The sequence below is a fragment of the Psammomys obesus genome, unplaced genomic scaffold (genome assembly GCF_907164565.1).
Source record: "Psammomys obesus unplaced genomic scaffold, mPsaObe1.curated_primary_1811, whole genome shotgun sequence".
Taxonomy (NCBI): domain Eukaryota; kingdom Metazoa; phylum Chordata; class Mammalia; order Rodentia; family Muridae; genus Psammomys; species Psammomys obesus.
Window position 1 is genome coordinate 5,251,991 of NW_026592710.1, and position 14,970 is coordinate 5,266,960.

At 55.2% G+C, this 14,970-nt stretch overlaps 1 protein-coding gene across 2 annotated transcripts in view; it reads left to right on the plus strand.

Annotated features, from left to right (window-relative positions):
• Positions 1–10,580, plus strand: part of Slc45a1 (solute carrier family 45 member 1) — a gene marked incomplete at its 5' end in the record, with an annotated part of 14,007 nt that extends 3,427 nt beyond the window's left edge. Inside the window, 5 exon segments of one of the 2 annotated variants that reach the window (XM_055615264.1) lie at positions 152–891; positions 5,134–5,287; positions 6,984–7,160; positions 8,847–9,052; positions 10,158–10,580. In XM_055615264.1, coding sequence (XP_055471239.1) covers positions 152–891; positions 5,134–5,287; positions 6,984–7,160; positions 8,847–9,052; positions 10,158–10,424 — 1,544 coding nt within the window. In that variant the 3' untranslated portion in view covers positions 10,425–10,580. 2 annotated transcript variants of the gene reach the window in all.
• Positions 10,581–14,970: the final 4,390 nt, after the last annotated feature.

The window sequence follows — 14,970 nt, forward strand, 5'->3', positions numbered from 1 at the left end:
GTGTGTGTGTGTGTGTGTGTGTGTGTGTGTGTGTGTGTGTGTGTGTGTGTGTCAGGAGCACCCTTGGCATGGAGGGCCTGCCCTCACTGTTGCTGGGGCCCCTCCTTGGCTGTCTGGGTAGGAGGACACTGAATCTGTTTTCTCTCCACAGGCCTTGGAGGAGGGTTCGGCTATGTGGTCGGGGGCATACACTGGGACAAAACCAGCTTCGGGAGGGCCCTGGGGGGCCAGCTCCGTGTCATCTACGTCTTCACCGCCATCACCCTGAGTGTCACCACTGTGCTCACCCTGATTAGCATCCCCGAGAGGCCCCTGCGGCCCCTGGGCGAGAAGAGGACAGCTATGAAGAGCCCGAGCCTCCCGTTGCCCCCCTCCCCACCCGTCCTGTTGGAGGAGGGGGCCAGCGACACCGTCCCCTCCGCCACAGCCACCAGCCTGTACGCCAGTTTCTCCAGCCCCATCTCGCCACCCAGCCCCCTCACGCCCAAGTATGGCAGCTTCATCAGCAGAGACAGCTCCCTCACGGGCATCAACGAGTTCGCATCGTCCTTCGGCACCTCCAACATCGACAGTGTGCTCATCGACTGCTTCACCGCGGGCCACGACAACTACCTGGCTCTCCCGGGCAGCGTCCCCAGGCAGGCCATCAGCGTCAGCTTTCCTCGGGCCCCCGACGGCTTCTATTGCCAGGAGCGGGGGCTGCTGGAGAGGAGAGAGGGGCCCCTGACCTTGGGCTCGGATGGGGATGTGCTCAGGGTAGGCTCTCTGGACACGTCTAAGCCTCGGGCCTCAGGGATCCTGAAGAGGCCCCAGACCTTAGCGCTCCCCGACGTGGCTGGAGGAAACGGCCCTGAAACCAGCAGGAGAAGGACCGTGACCTTCAGCCAACAGGTAAAAGCAAATAAACATCGGGGAGGTGTGGGGGAGGCAAGGATCTGATGGTCTGTGGTCACCTCTGTTGTCAGAGGTGAGGGGGAAGTCCGGTCCAGAGACCTTTGCCTCCTTTGCGTGTGGCTGTGATGCTGGGATGTGCGAGTCCACAGCCGGGAGGGATGTTCAGGGCGGGACCCGTGAGCCACCGACAGTCCTCTGCCTACAGCCACGCTTGCTGTAGGGGCCAGGACCCCCTCTCCAGAGAGTGCGGCCCAGTGTGCGCTCATGCCGCTGGTTCTACCCTTTCCAGCCCACCACTGCCCGTGTGGGCCCAGTGAACATGGCACCAACAGATGTGAGCCCTGACGGGAGGTGGTGACATCCTGGCAGCCTGCGGGGGCTCTGGAACCTCCCCGGTGTGAGCAGTCACCCGAGGGCTGCGTGCTCAAAGGGACATGCCAAGGTCCAGCTTTGGCAGGTCCAGGGGAGAATCTGGGAAGGGATGCCGAATCCCCATTCCATTTCTCTCTTGGGCCACCGAGCTGATGGCTCGGGCAACTGATCCCAACACAATTGAAAGAACAGGAAACAGGGGCGGGAGCCCAGGCTTCCTTCTCTCGTGGCTTGGGACTGGACTAACTAAGAAGGGAAACCTAAACTGACCACTTTTTCCTGCAGCCAAGGCTGCAGAAGGCGGCTTCCGGCCAAAAACTGCAGGGGCTTGTAAAAGCAGTCTCCTTGATCTGTAGAGGCATCTTCGTCAAGACCTCCAGCAGGGAAAAGTCTGTCTGCTTTCTGACAGGGTTGAGGGTGAGCCCTGAGTCTGTTAACCTATTAGTGAATGTACAGAAAAATAACAATAGACCACTCACACACGCAAGCACTCAAGGGGAAAAGGTGGATGAAGTTAAAAACTTCAACCCCATTTAGTGTCTGGTCACAAGGTTTATACTTTGGAGACAAAGCTCTCTGGGTCAGAAAAAGAAAGAATTACCTCATCATCAAAGGGCAGTTAATCACAAAAATAGATGAATTTGAAAATGCAACAGGTTACGTGTTTTTCATCAAAACGAAACATTTCTCATGTATGTATCCATTACATAAGTTCATAGTGAGTTCAGAATGACAAAGTTTGACGAGGCCTAAAGGTTAACAGAGTCCAAGAGGTTACAAAAATATGTCTTTTCAATTAGGATTGACCTGACTACACATTTTCCAGCTTTCACTTAGTTTATAGTGAGTTCAGGACGATAATTTCAGCTATCTTTCATTCCAAGACACAAAGTAAATTTAGAATGACATTATTTTATGCCATCAGCTGACAAGGTATAAGGAATTACAACGAAACAATTTGTATTTTTTGACATTAAGGTTTATACTTAATTTAGACATTTCTTGGTAGCCCCATTATATTCTGGGTTCATGGGAAGTCCAAACCAATTTGCCTATATCTATGGTGGGTACCAGGATTCATGGGGCCATCTCTAGAGTGAAAGGTGAGCTGAAGCCACAAATCTGTCTCAAGCCTGTCTCCTCGTGAGGTGTCTGGAGGTCCACAAGAGTACTTACTGCAGCAGTAAACTTTCTAACTTCTAAAACTGTTTGAATCAAGCCAGGAGTTCTATAATTAGGAATTAACTCGTGAACAGCAGTGCATCTTCACAGCGATTCCTTAGGAGGTTTGTTCAATCAGAAAGAGACAGTTCACACCATGCGAGGTTTTTGAGAGAAGCAGCAGCACAGAAAGAGGGGGTGTCAGGATCTGGAAGCAATTCTGGGGGTGCATCACGGTACAGACCTAGCAAAATACCGGGTTACTTTGCAGAAAGCCACACAACGTCCCCAATTGAATGGCTCTTGGCAGGGACAGAGTCTTCTGGAAGGCTGGAGGGCCTTTAGAATATGCCAGTTTGGCCAGAGGGCTGTGGCTATCTGAAGGTTATTTCAGAGCCCCAGCTGGTTAAGGTGCACGCCTTGCAAGTGTGAGGGCCTGAGAAAAAGACTGGTGTCGCCACACCAGCCACACACGGCACCTGAGGAGACACACCTGAGGGTGTCCTCTGCCTCTCCATGTCCGTATGCACCCCATGTCCATGTGCTCAATGTCACCACACCAGCCACACACGGCACCTGAGGAGTCAGGTGTCCCCTGGCCTTTCCGTGTACATATGCACCCCACATCCACGTGCTTACACACACACACACACACACACACACACACACACTCACCACGTACTAGACATATACACACTATACTCACCACACCCAGAGAGAGAGACACAGAGAGAGAGGGAGAGAGAGAAGCCATCTCATCATAGGAGAAAAGAGATTGGGAACTCAGGGTTTCTAGGCCACAGGCCTGGGAAGCATCTAACCTGCGCCATGGATGCCACTGCCTGCCTGAGCCGGGACCGCTGTTCTGCTGGAGGAGGAGTTCTGCAATGAGGAGCTGCTCCCCAGGGAGGAGGGCCCAGGTCGATGGCCTCTTCAGCCTGTGTTGCCTGAGGCAGCGTTTCCCAGGTGCACAAATCAAGGGCTTGTCGCCTTCTTTTGATGCCATCTGAGTAGCTCCTCTGGCCCTTGCTCAGACGGAATGCCACGATTCACAAACTCAGGCAGCTCCCAGCATCCCCCCTTCCTCTCTCCCTCTCAGTTTCCACCTGTTAGCAGGGTGGTTTAGGAATAAGTTCTTTGAAAATAGTAAAAACTGGGCTGCAGAGATGGCTCAGTGGCTGAGAACACTGGCTGCTCTTTCAGAGGACCAGGGTTCAGGGCCCAGCACTGACGTGGTGGCTCACAACTGTCCGTAAAATCAGTTCCAGGGCATCCGATGCCCTCACACTGACAGACATTCAGGCAAGACACCAATGCACATAGACAGGAGGGAGGGAGGGAGGGAGGGAGGGAGGGAGGGAGGGAGGGAGGAAGGAAGGAAGGAAGGAAGGTTGATTCGTGGGCTAACCTCAGTTGGTAGGGAGTTTGTCTAGCGTGTACAAAGCTCCAAACCAACCTTCAGCCCCCACAGCATACAGTGGCACACGCGTGCAATCCCAGCACCTGGGTGGTTTTGAGACCCTGTACCAAAAATTAAAAACAAAACACCCGAGCTACATCTCAACACACTCGGGTCGGGTTGCCTGATGCTTAGCTTCTCCTGCCGCAGACGTGGGTAACAGGCCTCGTTGGTACGGCCACTCCGGGATCCAGAACTACGGGCTCCCTGTGTCCTGTTCCCACCCGCCCCCCAGCAGCACACCCTCCTCTTCCTCCTCCAAACAGCTCCATTCCAGGCTTCATCCACACTGGAGTCTGTGCTCCAAAGCTGGGGGGGTGCTTGGAACCCCATTTCAGAAAGGCCAGCAGCTGTGCCAGCGCCTGCCATGCCTGGAGATACCCCAGACCCTCTCCTTCTGCTGATGGGGTGCCTGCGCCTCATGACGCACCACGTGAGGGGTGAGGTGTCCGCTGCCATGGCTGCCCTGTTGGCCCTCCCTATGGCCGGAGGCCCACCTGTGCGGGGATGTTTAGACCGGCGTCCTCGGTCGCCCTGAGGAAGTTTTCACAGTCTTCTCTCACAGGAAGAGAGGTGAGGGCTGGCTGGGCCAACACTGATCTGCGTGTGTGCGTGTACACATGCACGCGAATATATGTGGAGGTCAGAGGTCAACTGGGTCTTCAGACACCATCCTTCTTGGACTTTTGAAAAGGGTCTCTCAGTGCCCCATAACTTGCCGTGTAGGGCGGGCCAGCTGCCCAGGGACCCGTGTCTCTGCGTCCTCAGGGCTGGGATGGCAAATGTGGATTTTTTCCAACCCAGGTTCTGAGGCTCAAACCCAGGTCTCGTGTTTTCGTGGCAAGCGTTCACCAACTGTCCCTCTCCCCCGCTCTGCTTTGTATTTATTTTAATTGCATCTCTACGTTTTGAGGGGTTTCCTTCTTCTGTGTCGTACGGACACTGTCTCCTTCACACACACACACACACACCCACCCACACCCTGTGCCACACTGTGGGTGTGCTCAAAACAAATGTCGGCGTCCCGCTGCTCCTGGGTCTCACACAAGAAGCGCACACGTCTTCTCTGCCGTGGGGTGTGTGTGGGTTTGTGCCGCCCGTAAGAAGGCAGAGTGGGGCCTCGGCGGGCGGGCGGGCACCCTGCGGCACAAGCCTGGGACCTGAGTTTGATCCCCGGAACCCACAGTAGGAGAAAACGTGGGATGTGGGCCTGATGGCCCTGACTCGGCTCTGTGGTTCTGTCACAGGTTGCGAACATCCTCCTGAATGGCGTGAAGTATGAGAGTGAGCTGACGGGCTCCAGCGAGCAGTCGGAGCAGCCACTGTCCCTGCGGCGCCTCTGCTCCACCATCTACCACATGCCCAAGGCGCTGCGCAATCTCTGTGTCAACCACTTCCTGGGTGAGCCACGGTGCGGCCAGGGGAGGGGGAGGGGCGCGTGTGGGCTCTCACGGCCCTCAGTCTCCCCGACAAGAGCGGGGTGGAAGTGGGCTGGCGGCTGCCCGGGGCCCCTCCGGGCCAAGCGAGGCTCACTCCTGAGTGTGAGTGCGTGCACGCCGCCCACCCGCCCGCACACCCGTGGCGTTTGTGACCCACCAGGCCTTGGCACCCCAGTGACCTTTGGCAGGCTCCAGCCTTCTTCCACTTACTGAGTTGTTGGCCTCTGAGGATGACTGGGGGGTGGGGTGGGGGGACACCGTCGACATCACAGGGAAGGCTTAGACCCGGGCTCACCTTCCCGCAGAGATGGCGCAGGCTGCCCCATGGAAGCCAGCATCATGGATGGCAGAAAAACCCCTGGCGACGGATGGCTGGTGGAGCGCAGCCTTCGCCCACAGAAGCTGAGACAGAGACACGGGTGCCAGGGAGGGGGTCAAAGGCGCTGGGGTGCGTCCGCAGCGGGCATGCCTCGCTGCTGGGGTAGTGAGTTTAGTGTGTCCGACAGGCTAACGATCTAGCCTGGCTGGTAGCGTGCTGGCGCGGGTTCTAGTCCCAGCACCGCAGGGACAGCTGGCTGTGCCTACGGTCCCACACTTGGGTGGGCACACGGGGAGCAGAAGTTTAAGGTCCTTCCTGGCTCCGTAGCGAGTTCCAGGCCCACATGTAAGCTGGGACCCCGCCTGGAAGTTAAGTGATGATAATAGGGCCAGGGAGATGGTTCAGGCAGTGCAAACAGGAGGGCCTGAGTGTGGCCCCCCGCGTCACACCTCCGTCACGGCGTGGGGGGCCCTGGCCTGCTGGCCCGCCGCTCCAAGCCAATTAAGAGGCTCCAAGTTCTGTGAGAGAGCCTGCCTCAGGGGAGGGCGGTGGCCAGTTGAGGAAGACACTGATGTTGCCCTCGGGCCTCCACATGCATACGCACACGTGTGCAAGTATGCTCACACGAGTGTCCACACGCAGTACACACACACAGACCCTAACAATCTTACTTGATGACACAGAGGTTGTGGTGACCATTTATTGCGGCTCGAGGGGCCATGACCACCGCCTTCCTGGTGTCGGCAGTCTTCCGAGCGTGGCCCTGAGAAGACGCACCTCAGGCCTGCAGGGCAGTTGGCATTTTCCGACGTTTTTCCGATGCTGGGTGTGGTCCTCCCCCACCCCCCACCCCCCCGCCCCGAGACTTCAGTCCCAGCGCCTGGAAGGCAGAGGCAGGCGGATCCCTGGGAGCTCAAGGCCAGTCTGGTCTACACAGAGCTCTAGGACAGCCAGGGCTATGTAGAGAGACCCTGTCGAACGAAACAAAACACAGGCCAGGATGTCAGGTGCTGGGTGAACACAACTCCAGCCAGCCTTTGCTGGGTGGGGGTCTGCGGGGCGGGGTGGGGGGCAAGAGCTTAGAAAGGACAAATTCCTGCAGTTCTGGTTATGGAAACTGTCATGCTTCGGCCAGAATGGGGCAGTTCACCCAAGCGCACGTCGTGGCCCCTGCTGACGCGGCCCAGGCTGGCCTTCCACTCCTGATAGCCTCCTGCCTTCGCTTCCTAAGTGCTGGGGTCGCAGGTGTGAGCCACCAAGCCTGGCGGGCTAGGAAGAGAACGGGCGGAAGGGCAGGCCCAGCCTTGGTGCCCCAGTCACAGCCTCTGTCTCCCTCCAGGGTGGCTCTCCTTTGAGGGCATGCTGCTCTTCTACACGGACTTCATGGGCGAGGTGGTGTTTCAGGGCGACCCGAAGGCGCCGCACACGTCGGAAGCGTATCAGAAGTACAACAGCGGTGTGACCATGGGCTGCTGGGGCATGTGCATTTATGCCTTCAGCGCCGCCTTCTACTCAGGTACGCGCCGCCTGCTGCCTGCTCCCTTCCCGGTAACCGGCCAAGGGGCCACGCCTGCAGCAGCCAGCACCAAGTCCCCCTTCGGGGAGGCGCCGCTCACTGTCCTTTGAGCAAGCCCTTAGCTGCTGCTGGGGTTCAGAGGCCAACCCTGTGAGCGTCAGGCCTCCAAAGAGAGGCACCCCGCTAGTGACATGCCTACACTTGCCTAGGCCACCTGTGGGTTCACACACAAGGGCAAAGTGGGGCCACCCACAGGCTGGTGTGTGGCTGTAACCCCATTCTTTGCAAAGTCTCCCTAGAACAGTAGGACCAAACGAGACTGGGAAGGAGGCAAGCAACCGCATGTGGGGGCATGTGGGGGCATGTGGGGGGCAGAGGCAAGAGCACTGAGTACGAGTGGCCAGAGTCCGGAGGCCACGCTGACCCCGAGGGTGTTCTGGGGGACCCAGGGACACTATGCTTGGTTCATCCCAGGTCAGCGTGCTCGGGGCTGGGCTGGCAGCACGAAGCCCTGGCATTTTCTGGGAGCTCAGGGTGAAAGGCCAGGCAGCAGAGCTTTCCAGATTCTGAGGCCAAACTGGCCCTGTTGCAGCTTCCCAACAGAGCCTTGTGGGACTTGCTGCTGCCTGATCCAAGAATGCCGTATTAGTGCTTCATTAAATGTGTGTATCATAGCCTTCATGTGCCATCAAAACAAATAAACAGAAGCTCCTTTTATTCATTAGTCATTTAAAAATGCAAAGCCGCTGGGATGGCTCAGTGAGGAGAGGCCCTTGCAGGCAAGCCTGATGACTTGAGTTTGATCCCCAGAATCCACATAGTGGGAGAAAGAAAATTACTCAACAGATTGTCCTCTGACCTCCACACGCGCCACGGCACATGCATGTCTCCCTGCCCCCACCCTACCACACGCCCTAAGTAAATATTAAAAAAACGTTACAAAGCTACTCTCGGCTCAGGGCCCATACAAAGCCAGGCTGGGACGGTGGGGGGAGGTTGGGGGCGTAGCTCAGGGGAGAGATTACTTAGCACTCACTGGCCTGGGCACCACGATAGCTTCACACACATGACAAAGCTTTGAAAATTGGGTCAAAACCAGGCTTCGGGCTGACGTGTGCCCACTGCCCTGTCTGACTTTCCTCACCCTAGGAAGGTCCAAAGAGGGTGTTTCTGGCCTGGGGTGTAGCTCAGCGCAATGGTCCATGTATGTGCTTAGCATGTTTGAAGTCGAGTTCAATCTCTACAGACCCCAAAACTATACGTTAGTGTCACTTGTGAGGCCCTGGGAGCAGCACTTCGGGGTTCCTGGGCCCCCTAGCCAGGCTCCGTCTGTCTTACTTTACCTGTTGTCATGCCTCCATGTAGATGATGGCCAGGCAAGGGGCAGACTCCTGCTGCTCCCACTGCAGGCAAGAGAGCAAAGCTTTAGCTTAGGACCCCACATTCCTGAGCCCCTCAGGAGTCTCACCTTCTGGTCTGTAGAAACCCTGGGCCATTATGGGGCAGATGTGAATGAGGACACCCCAGGTCTCTGCTACCCCTGCAACAGGCCTGCAGGGGTGACCCCCTGCAGGCAGGACAAGCCAGGACCATGCTGGTCCGCTGTGCCCAGCCCTGCTCCGCCCAGGGGAGAAGTGGAGCTGGGATGAGGCCTGGTGCCCTACTCAGCCTTTGTCCTGCCTGCAGCTATCCTGGAGAAACTAGAGGAATGCCTGAGTGTCCGTACCCTCTACTTCATCGCCTACCTCGCCTTCGGCCTGGGCACGGGGTTGGCCACGCTCTCCAGGAACCCGTACGTGGTCCTGTCCCTCTGCACCACCTATGGCATCCTGTTCTCTACGCTCTGTACCCTGCCCTACTCCCTGCTGTGCGATTACTACCAGAGTAAGAAGGTGGGTGCGGGCGCCACTGCTTATCAGAGGGTGGTCCGGTGTGAGCTGAGTGGGGCCTCTGGCTGGAAGTGGAGATTATGGAGGCAGAGGGTGACACCTCTGAATGGAAGGCGCCCTTCTGAGTGTCCCCCTCCCCCAGTGCTGTGGCTGTGCGGGCAGGGCAGCCGCCGGTACCTTCCCTGCTACCTTTAGAGGCTACCTCTAGGCTCCCTCCCACTCTGAACAGGGACCCTGGGAAAGCCCCCCACCCCCTTTAACACATCAGTTCAAGGCTGGGGCTAGAGAAATGAGAGCAGGACACCTGGAACTTGGTGACATCGACTGATGGCACGGAGAGGCAGTTGTTTTGTTTTGCTTTTAAAGTAGAGTGGATGTGACATGCCTGTGCCTAACAAGAAAAAGAAAAAAGGTTTGTTTTATTCAGCCCAGATACTTTCCTATCACTGCATGATATAAGATGTGTGTGGGTGGGGTGGGAGATGAATGTGGGCCCTCGAGCGGGTCAGAGGACAGCTTTGGTGCAGTTGGGTCTCCTGCCACCTGTGTGCATGTCTGCAGCTCGGACTCAGGTTGTGAGGCAAGCACCTACACCCGCTGAGCCCTCTTGTCGGCCCTCGCATGGCAGCTGCGCTGAGATCTACTTTCCCCACAGAGCTTTGGTTTTGGTTTTGATTTGCCCAACAGTTCAAGTGGTCTTCCTGTCTCCCCTTGCTCACACCTGCCATCACACAGCAGCCTCAGCTGGGTGTGAATCAGCAGTCCAAGGTCACGTGCTGCCTGTGAAGCCAGCTGGGGCTTCATGAGAACCCATCTCAAAAACTCAAAGTAAATGGAGCAAACCAAGTGTACAACTCAGCAGCTTTGGGTACATTCATGGAATTGTGCAGCCACGGCCCTGGGGCCAGGCAGGTGCTCAGGCAGGGCCAGTCCTGTGCCTCCCGGCCTGTGAGAAAGAAGCCAGGCTTTCTTCTGCTTGTTCCCCCTTGGCCACTAGCCGACCCTTGCTTGGTGCTGGGCCTTCTGCCTGGTCTTGCTGGGTCCCCTCATCCCGGCTCCTTCGGGGAGGTTGTGGCCAGTTTGACTGATATGACTGTTTCCCGGTCAGTTTGCAGGGTCCAGCGCAGATGGCACTCGGCGTGGCATGGGCGTGGACATCTCGCTGCTTAGCTGCCAGTACTTTCTGGCTCAGATCCTTGTCTCTCTGGTCCTGGGGCCCCTGACTTCGGCTGTGGGCAGTGCCAACGGCGTGATGTACTTCTCCAGCCTCGTGTCCTTCCTCGGCTGCCTCTACTCCTCCCTGTGTGTCACCTATGAAATTCCCTCTGGTGATGCGGCTGATGAGGAGCACCAGCCCCTCCTGTTGAATGTCTGATGTCTCAGAGTCTTGACTTTGGACTTGCAGGTGGTCTGCTGCAGGCTGGCCACTGAGAAACCAAAGGCCGTGGCAGCCAGCCAGGCTTCCAGTGGAGTGTAAACATGTGGTAATAAATAACAGCAGCAAAGCCTTCTAGCAGCAATCTTTTTTTTTTTTTTTTTTAAGATTTTATTTATTCTGTATACAGTGTTCTGCCTACATGTACACCTGCAGGCCAGAAGAGGGCACCAGATCTCATTACAGATGGTTGTGAGCCATGTGAGTGCTGGGAATTGAACTTGGGACCTCTGGAAGAGCAGGCAGTGCTCTTAACCTCTGAGCCGTCTCTCCAGCTCCTTCTAGCAGCAGTCTTATCCAAGAGCATGAGGGCACCTGGGCTGAATTCCTTCCTTGGGCATGGTGATGATGTAATGTGAAAAATCATTTACCAAAAGTGAAGATGTAGGTGTGGTTCTCCATCAAGGAGGCATTTGACGTCTCCCTGCTCCCCAGAAGGTTTGCAACAGTATCTGGTTGCCACAATTTAGCTGGGTGTCATGAACTCTCTAGGATACACAGTTCCAGCGTCAAAGGTTTATCCAGCCCAAGAGGCCAGTAGTGCAGAGTGGGGGACACACACCTGGTAACAGGGCCATATATTCTGTACATTGCATCATGGTCATACAGCTTTGTGGTTTTTGTTTTCCTGGGGCAGGGGAGGGTATCAAAAGCCCATAAGCCATCTATCCATTTACCATCCACCCACCCACCCACCCATCCATATATCTCTCTCTCTATCCACTTTTGGTCTAGAGGCTTGGTCCCCAGCCCACTCTGCAGCTGGGAAGTCATGGAGCGTTAAGAGGCGAGACCTAGTGTAGTGGGAAGAAGTTGGGTCATTAGGCACATCTTGAAGGGGCTTTTTTTTTTTTTTTTTAAATTTTAATCACAGGTCATTCACTTGTATCCCAGCTGTAGCCCCCTCCTTCTTTCCCTCCCAATCCCACCCTCCCCTAGCTTATCAGGTATCTTCAGGACTGGCTGCAATGTCCTTTTCTATGGCCTAGCATCCTCCGGAGAAGCTCAATGAGCCAGTCATTGAGTTCATGTCAGAAATAATCCTTGTCCCCCTTACTAGGGAACCCACTTGGGTACTGAGCTACCATGGGCTACATCTGAGCAGGGGTTTTAGGTTATATCCATGCATGGTCCTTGGTTGGAGAAACAGTCTCATAGAAGACCCCTGTGCCCTGATATATTTGGTCCTTGTGGAGCTCCTGTCCTCTCCAGGTCATACTAACTCCCCCTTCTTTCTGCCAAAGGTTTGGTTATGAGTCTCAGCATCTGCTTTAATACACTGCTAGGTAAAGTCTTTCAGGTGCCTTCTGTGGTAGGCTACTGTCCTGTTACTTGTTTTCTCCTACTTCCAATGTCCATCCCATTTGTCTTTCTAGGTGAGTATTGATCATCTTAACCCCTGGTCCTCTTTCTTGTTTATCTTCTTTAGGAGTACAGATTTTAGTATGTTTATCCTATCTTATAGGTCTAGTACCCACTTATAAGTGAGAATGTACCGTGTGTGTCTTTCTGCTTCTGGGATACCTCACTCAGGATGATCTTTTCTAGATCCCACCATTTGCCTGCAACATTCATGATTTCCTTGTTTTTAATTGCTGAGTAGTATTCCATTGTGGAAAAGTACCATAATTCCTGTATCCATTCCTCCGTTGATGGACATCTAGGTTGTTTCCAGGTTCTGGCTACTCTGTATAAAGCTGCTACAAACATGGTTGAGCAAATGTCTTTGTTGTCTACTTGAGCATCTTTTGGATATATGCCTAGGAGTGGTATAGCTGGATCTTGAGGAAGCAGTATTCCTGATTGTCTGAGAAAGCACCAGACTGATTTCCAAAGTGGTTGTACAAGTTTACATTTCCACCAGCAATGGAGGAGTGTTCCCCTTTCTTCACCACCTCTCCAGCATGTGTTGTCACTTGAGTTTTTGATCTTAGCCATTCTGATGGGTGTAAGGCAAAATCTCAGGGTCGTTTTGATTTGCATCTCTCTGACGGCTAAGGATGCTGAGCATCTTTCTTTAAGCTGCCATTTATATTCTACAGAGAATTCTGTTTAGCTCCGTACCCCATTTTTAAATTGGATTTGAAGGGGCTATTAAGATGGCCTCTTCCTCTCTCTTTGCTTCTTGTTGCCATTAGCTGAGGAGTTCCTCTGCTAGACAGCTCACCTGATGCATGGGGCCACCACAAGCCCAACGCAGCAGGAACCACAGACAAGGACTCCCGATGACAAAGCAAAATAAACCTTTCCTCATTTAAGTTAACCTCTTGGGCACACCACGCACCCACCCAGGAGATTCTAGTCAGTGTCCTGTGGGGGCTGGCAGTAGCACTTCCTCAGGGAATATCAATAAGAGACAAGCCTCCTCCCGACTAATGAGCCAAGGTTCATGCTTGAAGATGGTGCTAAGTGCTGTGAGGCTATGTCTAGGCTGCTCTCTCAAACGCCGTTGAGAGAGGGGACAATCTCTGAACCTGAGTCTGCTTCACATGTCCAGAGTGAGAACATGCCTCAACATGCCCAAAGAAATGAGACTTTTGGAGGGCGTCAGGGACGCAGCTGTTGCTACTCACCTTCCTGCCTGAGTCTGGTGTGCCTTCCCTTCTCCCTTCTCAGCCATTCATTGCACGGGTGGACACTGAGGGTCTCTGGGTGCTGGAACTGCACTGAGCCAGGCTTGCGGAGAGAATGAGAATGCATGTGCCCGTCCCTTGGTGACTTCTCGTGAGACCTGCGGCCATCTCCTATCACCTGACATCCCCGCTGTGTGGAGGGGGTGGGAAAGGGCGCTGGGTTACCCAGTGCAGAGTCTGGTGTGGGTACTCCATTGCACAGCCCCTTCCAACCCTGGTGGTCCTGAGTGCACTGCCCGGCCCAGAAGAGCCCACGGAGCTCATAAGCTTGCTCTAAGGGCCGGCAGAGCAGAAACCCCATGGCCTCCGCGGTATGGTGAAGCCACCTCGCCTTTGGCTCACAACCCCCAACCGTGAGCTGTGGCCCTAGAACCTTGGGCCCAGAAACCAACTCTTAAGCTTCCCTGAGCAGCTCTGCACTTCAGGCGTCTCCCAGCAGGGGGCAGGGGGTCCAACTGCTGTGTGCAGAGCCCCAGCGCCCTTACCCGACAAGAGTGGGCTCCCTGGGCTCCTGTTATGCAGGAATTCACTTTAGTGAACTTGTCAGTTCATGGAAGGAGAGGAAGGTTTCTACCCTCTACCCAGTGCCCTTAAAATCGGCCCCACTGAGGCTACCAAAGCCCAAACTAGAAGGTACCCTCCTTGTCCTGTGGGTCAGAAATGCACCATCCCAAATGCCCATGAACCCTCTATGCGGCTTTGAGGATGGACGCCTTGGTGCTCACCAGCTTTCTTTCCCATCTGCCTTGGTCACCAAGGGATATTAGGGATGTGGTCTGCCGGCACCCTAACACCTATTGTATTTGGCTACAAGGCTTCATGGGAATGAAGGCAGGTTCTCTCTAACACACCAGAACCACAGCCCTTGGGCCCCAAAGGTTCTCTTTGGTTCAGAGCTTATATGTGAGTTTCCATACCATGCTTGAAGCGCTCTTTTCCCTGCGAGCAGATGAAAGCATCAGAGGGCAGTGCTCCTGGCACTGGGCTACCTTCTGGGCACACAAGGGCCCTCATAGCAGAGCTGCTCAGTGATTCTTGAGAGTTGGTTTCTGGGCCACAGCTCAGCACCCATAGGTGATTCCCAGCATGAAGCCTCAGCCCTATGCAAACTGTTCTGTCATCACAGCACTTCGGAGGTGTGGCCAGGTGGCTACACTGAAGAGGAAGGAAGAGATGAAAGGAAGGAGGGAGGGGAGATCTGTCTGGTCTCAGTGTTTACAGGGTGCCACTGTGCACACCCAAGGGCAAAGAAACTCCCGTCTGCAGGATGAAGCTTTATCCTAGCTGCAGCATCTACAGCGCCAGGCTCCCCTGCATAGCCCATCAGCCCTGTTTCCTTTTGAGCCTGTCCCGCTGTGACCATCCTGGTTGCTGCTGATCTAGGAATCACCTCACCAGCTGCTGTGCGTACCTCCATCACCTCAGCAAGGGCCTGGTCACAGTTCTCATCCCTAGAGGGTGGCCCCAGAGGACGGCCACCTAGCTTTGTAGCCACTGCCCTGCCACCTGGTGGCCAAGCGCCAGTGACTACTGAACGTAATGGAGGGGACCTAGGAGCGACATCAGGACGGCAGGCAGAGAAACCCAGCATTGCCCTGCCTGGCCTTCCTGCTGGCCTTCCAGTCCATCCCCGCACCTCAGTCCCCAGGCTGCTGACAGAGGATCATCGCACACCACTTTGTTCCCTCTTCCTCTCAGGCGCGCAGCACCCGTGCTGTCCCCGGCCTTCCTCCCTGGCAGGCAGCTTACTAATCTCTCTCCAGGCTGTTCTTCCTTCACTTCTTCAAACACCTCAGAAAACCACGGCTTTTATACAGAAACGTGAGGGGGAATGTCCACGGTCACCAGAAGCT